At 41.6% G+C, this 7,435-nt stretch overlaps 1 protein-coding gene across 1 annotated transcript in view; it reads right to left on the reverse strand.

The window, feature by feature from the left end:
- Positions 1-469: 469 nt before the first annotated feature.
- Positions 470-7,435, reverse strand: part of LOC103753598 (transmembrane 4 L6 family member 1) — a 16,519-nt gene continuing 9,553 nt past the window's right edge. Inside the window, exons 4-6 of the mRNA XM_008919318.2 lie at positions 3,543-3,688; positions 2,580-2,766; positions 470-2,061 (exon numbers count right to left, since the gene is read on the reverse strand). Coding sequence (XP_008917566.2) covers positions 2,041-2,061; positions 2,580-2,766; positions 3,543-3,688 — 354 coding nt within the window. The 3' untranslated portion in view covers positions 470-2,040. The remainder of the gene's footprint in view (positions 2,062-2,579; positions 2,767-3,542; positions 3,689-7,435) is intronic.

The raw sequence follows: 7,435 nt of genomic DNA on the forward strand, positions 1-7,435 counted from the left end.
TCATTCCATTTCTCTTCCTACTGGAGGTACTTTGAAGTCACAAGTCCTTTACATCACACAAATCAAGCCAGAAAATAACTTCAGAAGAACAATATTTAATATTTACATATATTAGTGAGGCCAGTGATCACGTTGGCAGGACAGAGGGTGTCCCCAGGAGCACAGAGACATGGCACTAAATATCTCCAGAGCGGGACAGCTTGGAACAAGCAGATGGCAGCAGTACAGTGCACTTAATTTTCTGTACTGGAAGTGTGCCAGTGGGTATCTCCCTCTCCTGGTGCTGGCACAGCCCAAATTGGCTTTATCAGAGAGGTGAGAGTCAGGGAGTCAAAGCTAAGGCATGAGGGCAGGGACTGTGAAGAGTTCATAGAGCCCCTCTGCTGGTGAAGGAGTCTGCCTCCACCTGACTACATGTGAATATTTCTAGCTACCTCCTTGACTCTTTTCCTCTTTACCTCCTTGTCTCCTTTATGTGGTAGCACTGTCCAGGCTTCACTGCTGACAATGAACATGAGCTTTTTAAGCCACCTAGCAGGCTTGGATGCACCTAGTGATGATTACAAACTTGGGCAAGTCTTATGCTTTATTTTTTACAGAAGGTACTTTTAAATTTTATGGGTCAAATTTCCTACTTCTAGAGGTAAAACTGTGCTCCAAAGTACATATGCTCCTCATCTAGGCAACTTCTTCCCCATTTTTGTATAAAGGAGACATTTATATGAAGCATTTTGTATACTACATTGGAGGACAGCACAAACAGTGTGTGTCTGCAATCACTGTGTTCAAATAGCTTACTCCAATGCAGAAATATTAACAACTATGACTGAGAAAACACAAATGTCTCTCTTTGAAAATAGGCTCCAAGTACTTTAAATATATTCAGGTTTTCATAGCTGTGTACATATGTTCAGCACGGGTAAAGATTGATTAAAAGGCTGACTGAGGGAAGACAATTCATGTCCAAGAATTAACCTTTGAGGAAGTCACTGAAATGATGGGTTTTCTGAAATTTCCCAGTCACGGACTTCAGCTCAAGATCAAGGGCTTGTGTGATTATGCAGATCCTGGTTGGGATAACTGTTACTATAACACTAAAACTGATGCAGTTTGTTGCCTTCAGATTATATCTTTTGTTTTTTACTAAGCTGAACATAATTGCTACCTTTATCTTTGGTTATCTTTAGCTAGTCAATTGGTTTGGCCATATGATCTATTCTAGAGCAGCCCTACAGACCTGTGTGGAAGTTAGTGAAATTCCTATGTAGTCTCATGAGGGCAAAATGGTTTTCACCCCCGTGTTAAACCAGACGTTTCTAAACTCTTGCTCCAAACCCTGCTGTCTATATTGACCCAAATGCCCCTCAAAGGCTCCCACATCTCTCAGATACTCCTGAAGAACCGATTTAGAAGTGCACTGGACTTTGTCAAACATGAGAGCAAGCTACTGAGTGGCACAAGGGGATTTGGCTCCAGGGTGGCTGAAGGATGCTGAAAACTGTTCTTCAGTTGCCTCTGCAGTGTCTCAAAAACTGCTTGATATATTCTCTGCTCATCCTAATTCAAATCTGTGAGTGCCCAGTTAGCAAGTTAATAGGAATGGGCAGGTGAGCCACAGTGGGATCTGGGGAGGATGGGACGTTATTTACATCAACCAGAGAGTGCCTGCTTCATGCAGTTGATAAATATATACATTAACAACAGTTCCATCTCCCACATACACAAGAGGGCAAGTGGTGATCTTTTATCTGAAGATTGTTGTGCTTAATACGCAAGTCAGGACCAGGTAGAATAACGTTTTTGCCAGTACCTGAGGTTTAGCAGGTGTAGTTACAGAGATGAAAATGTGGAGTCTCAGATCTAAATGATCTAGCCCTTTTCCACCCTGACGTCTTTTATAAAAAATTCGTTTTGCCCCCAAAAACTCCTGAACATTTTGTTTTTAGTTTGTTGTTCCCCCATAAATACAGTACAGTGCATTATCCTCATCGTATGTGAATCGGCAGCTCGGGGCTTGTCATGGCATTCCCTGTAGGTCATTCACATCCCAGAAATATTTGTCTGTAAGGCAATGAATGAAAGACGATTAATTAATATTCCAGGGGGATCTTAGGCTTACTGCAAATATCTTGTACAATGAAAAGAAACAATTAAAAGGAAGCAGTAGTGATAAATGAAACTTGAAAGAGGTTTTCTTCCATTTTGTAAAATAACAATTTAACTGCTGTTGACCAATTTAAAACATATCTACTTTTTGTCGCTCTCTTACAGATGCTGGGGAGGGTCATTACACTTTATCAAAAAGGCGTCTTGAATAGGAACACAACCATGCAAGTGAGTATGTCAGTATGTCATACTGCTCTGCTCCTCAGAAATATCTGAGGACCGGGTTATCCCTGAGTGCAATGTGATGGAGAGAGAGCAAGTGTGTGTGCAAATAAAATCTGTACTGTCTCAGCTCCCCTGAGGAGCTTGTTCAGGGGCTGTGCACATCTGTCAGCTCATGTACCATTACAGAGCCTGAAAAATAAAATTGGTAGGAATGTAAAGCACTCTGATATCTTCTACTGCATACCAACCTTTCTTCTCCTCATACATGTGCCACATATGAAACCAGTAAGTCCATTGATGACTTGAATAAAACAAAGAATAGCTTCAATCACACCGATGGCCAGGAGAATAGAGAAGAGAACAATATTCCAAAGGATGATGTTTTCAGGTTCTTTGCAAATACTCCATGTTGTCTGGTTGAACAAGTAATTGTCTCTGTGTTAGAGAAAAATAATTGGCAAGGTATTAGAAAATAAAAACTGCAGAATGCTTTCTGTGTTTTCTGGCATTACATTTTCTGAGCTTGATTGCACAAAGTGAGTCTCAAATTCTACTAGTTGGTAAAAGCTGGTGATTTTCTTCAGAATTCTCTTTGCACAGATGCAATTGATAACTAGGGAATAGAACCACATCTGTACTTTGTTGCATACACAAGAAGCTCCTCTTTGTTCTGTGGCTGAATTGTATTAGTTATTTTGTGTTAATAACCAAAGAGAAAGGTCTGTAATGGTTTTAAGATGTGTCTCCATATTCTCCATTCCTGCTGTGGTATCTCAGCCCATCTCTAGCTCTGACTTGAAGAGCATGATTGCCAAGGTTAACTTTAAAGATTCAGAGATTTTTTCTTTGCTTTTCAGAAGTAAGTAGAGCAGGCTCAATTCCTGATGATTTAACAGATTAATGTGGCACAGTAATCAAACATTTCCCTTTGACTCCTTTGGGAGTCCCAGCTCACCAGCATTTTAAAAGCATGATGCAAATTGCACAAGGGGCCCATGACAAGCACAACAGAAGAAACTCAGGCAATTTGCCAAAGAATGATTCCTTAGTCAAAGAGGTGACCAGCTGGAACATGCTATTCAGAGAAATGTGAGTTTAGTCATACACAGGGTGGTCCATCAATTAATTTTGGAAAAATTCAAGTTTGCTATAAAAAGATGGGGGAGAGATCAGGGAAAGCGAAGTTGGAGGAGCCTGTAAGCCATACTCACTTCAGAGTGTCATTCCTGAAAGGGTAGAGGTATTCTCCATCACCTGTGTCACACAGAGGACCCCCAATCAGCCCCAGTGAGGAGATGACCACACAATATGCTCCTCCTGCAAATCCCAGCACAGCCAGAATCACTGACAGCAGCATCTGGAAGGGAAAAGACCTTCAACATTGCATGCACAGAGGTTTGAGTGGCATGGAGAGTGTGGGAAGATGACTGGGGTTAAAAAATTAGAGGAGACTAAGAATTACAAGATAAAATACAACTGCTACTCAATGGATGGAACATGGTTGACATGCCACATGAGAGCTCCCTATACAGCAATAAACACCTGCTATGGGGGATGGAATGGAGCACAGAGCAAAATGGAGATGCTGCAGCCTCCCTCCATAGAAACCCCTGCAGGGAGGGGAGCACAGTGGTACTTTGTAGTTCCTAAGACTGTATGGCACTTCTCAACTAAGGGAGATAGATGAAGGTGTTCTGCTGCTGAGCAACAACTGTTGAAATTCCACTTCTTAAATGCCAAAATACGTCCACCTTCCATTAGGCATGAGAAGCGAAGTGAGAGAATTTTACACCAGTAAGAAATAAAAGGATTTATGACTCAAGTCACTCAAGTTCTACCTAAATATAAAGAAATAGTATAAAAGTCAGTTGAGAATAAGGGAAAATTGAGGAAGACTCCACTGAAACTTCTGGGACGAGTCAACATGCTGAACCTGTCTACCCCCCTATAGGGACATCTGTCGGGTAAGAATCATACTTCATGTGCATTAAATACTGATATTAGGATTAGAGCTTGCTTTATAGTGTAGCAGATTGTTTCAAACATGTATTTGCAGTCAGATACTATCACTGGCAACCCTCAAACCTTATTAACCTGTCACAATTTGTATTAATAAAGAGTGTTATTCCATAAACTGTTAGAGTGAGTCCTTTACAGGTGCTAGCAGTTGACGGCAGCAGATAACACATTGGTAACACCCACTGAGGGGTCTCCATGCGCGTGGCTTAGCCCCCTGAAAAGGGCAGTTGAATTACCCTCTGATCCAGTGAATCTGTTCAGTGAAGGGTCCCCTTGTGGGATGCTGACAGACTAGTCAGGTATAAGGGTTTTGGCTTCTCTGGGGCACTGACAGACAAATAAATCACTAAGGGTTGAGAAAATCTCTCCACATTAAGGATTGGATAAACTCCCCCTTTTCAAATGACAGAGAGCTTACACTGAATGGGAAGAAATTCTCTTTATTTGTTTCTTACTATATGCTGAAACTACTACTACTACTTTTTCTACTACTATTAATAATAAATTTGTGGGAACAAAATATAGTTGACTTTTTCTGACTGTTATAGCTATTCTAGATGTTAAAGGACTTCAGACTTTATTTGTTTAGCTTTTAAAAGGTGGCAAGCCCAGAGCTTTACTTATTCAGAGTTTTATACTTGAACTATCAGTTATGAAAAATCTGGTGAGTCTTCTTTCAAAAGCCAGTAAGAAACCAGTCCTGGCTTGAAATGTGCCTCGGCATTTCCAATTCTTCACCTTTCTTGGCCCTTGCACCAGCAGAAACTAGAAAGCAATCACCAAACCAGGTATGAAAGTAACAGAAGATGCATTAATTGTTTTTGCTAATTGATGGAATGCAAAAAAACCTTTCTTTTTGCTACTTTCCTTCATTTTGCAACACCATGACACGTGGTAACCGCTGTCGTGTTGAGAAATCTAATTGTGCTGTGTGTGGCAACAAACCAGTGGTGACTTTGGATTGTATGTAATGCACCTATATGTTTTGCATCAGCCACTCCCACAGAAACATTACCTTTCCTCCATTTTGGGGTAGTTTTCTGTTAGTGGATGGGATGCATCTGGTTGCTGTTTGTATATAGAAACAAGAATACTAGGAGCTGCTACTGGTGTTTAATCTGGGACAGGTTTCCACTAGTCTTGCTAAGAGTCACTGCTTGTGGTTGTTCACAACACTGCCAAGAAGGAGAAAAAAGTCTGGAGCAGACTGATAGAGCCAGGGGAAGACCTGGAGCAAGGACAAGGCAGCAAGCCAGCCTGGGAGTCAAGATAGAGACATGGCTGAGGAAGCACACAGGAAATACTTTCATCCATGACTTGGGTTTGAAGCCAAAAATACCTCAGGTCGCATTTCCCTGTTGCCAGCAAATACCAGTGAAACCTAACAGTCCACAAGGCAGGTAGAAACCTTCTCCTAGAGCCAGTTGCTCCACAGATCTCTGTATTACATAGTCAAATGAAAATGCCCACCATCCATGTTGGAGATTTGTGACATAGTCTTGAAAAACTATTCACTGTCCAAACATGCTGGTGAATGCAGTTTCCAACTTGCCAGCTGATGACATTACTGCTTTCTGTAGAACCTTGCATGATGCTGGTGTGTGAATTGACTCATTTTGTGTGTCGTTTTGCCTCTAAAACAATCCGTGAATTAGAAGTTGCTGAGATTTCATAATCATGGCCAGTCTTCGCGAACGAAGATTTGGGAAAGGTCTTTACCTTTTTTAGGTGAGACACAGTGTGGGCTGAACTGAGCCCACCCTTTAATCCTAAGGTTCCTCTGCCAGGACCGAGTGAACCTGGACGGTGGCAGCGAGGTCCTCAGGACGTAGGTTTGTTTAGAGTGACCTTCTCTTAGATGGATGGTCTTACAGGGCTGACGAGCTCCATCTGCCCGGGGAAGTCCTCTGACCGGGAATCAAACCCGGGCCGTGGCGGTCCTAACCACTAGACCACCAGGGAACCCCAAGATTTCATAATAATAACGGGTTAATAACTTTTTTTTTTTTTTGCAATGCTGGATACTCTTTTTTGTCTTTATCTTCATGTTGGCTGAGTTGGCTCTTAGCAGAGCTTCATTGTCAGCAAAATGTGGGTAATTTAGCATATTGTCCCAGACCAAAGGAATGCCTGGGTTTCAGCTGATGCACTGTCTCTCATACTAAGACCACTAACCATGCCTTGTGGTGAAGGTGAGTGACTGATACTCCGTTTGAAACTCCTACCTATCTTGAATCACTTTTCTCATTTACTTTAACTGTGCATTCTGGTTGAAGGATCTTAATAATGCCAACAATTCATTTTAGCACAGTATAGCAGTATGGGGCATCCCAAACATAATTATGAGAGAAAAAGTCAAATGGTCTTTTGCTATTACTGTATTTTATGACAGTAGTTAGTACTAGTAATACTTGTCAACGCTATCTTCGATGACTGTTCTCTGTCACATGATTTTATCATTTGAAATCTGTCTACTGTATGACTAGCCTCGAGCCAACTATTTCCCTTACTGTGTATAAGATCATATAGACAAAGACATTGTCACCGAAAGGGGAGTCTGAGGTTACTTCAGATGTTAGATTGGCTCTCTTGACATTTTCTAGACATGTAGTGGCATTTTCCAGTTATATGTACTGTTCTGGACACTTTTCTGAAGGTTTGCCTCATAATCTGTAGAAATCCAAGAATTTTATTAACTAATTCATGATCTCAAATTTTCAGTATTTTCCCTACTTTTACCTTTCATTGACTTCCGTCAACGCTGCCTCCGTACAATCCTAAACATCCACTGGTCAGATTATGTGACTAATACATCTGTTCTAGAACAAGCAGTGGTCACAAGCATTGAGGCCATGTTGCTGAGAACACAGCTGCACTGGTCAGGACACGTCTCAAGGATGAAGGACCACCGCCTCCCTCAGATCTTGCTTTATGGTGAACTTGCCACTGGCTGCCGCATGAGAGGAGCCCCGAAGAAAAGATACAAGGACTCCCTGAAACAACATCTCAGCCTTGGCCATATTGATCATCATCACTGGTCTACTCTGGCCTCAAATCGGGAGGCCTGGAGACACACCATCTATAA

This window comes from Manacus vitellinus, unplaced genomic scaffold (genome assembly GCF_001715985.3).
Source record: "Manacus vitellinus isolate BGI_N305 unplaced genomic scaffold, ASM171598v3 scaffold_2_pilon, whole genome shotgun sequence".
Lineage (NCBI taxonomy): Eukaryota > Metazoa > Chordata > Aves > Passeriformes > Pipridae > Manacus > Manacus vitellinus.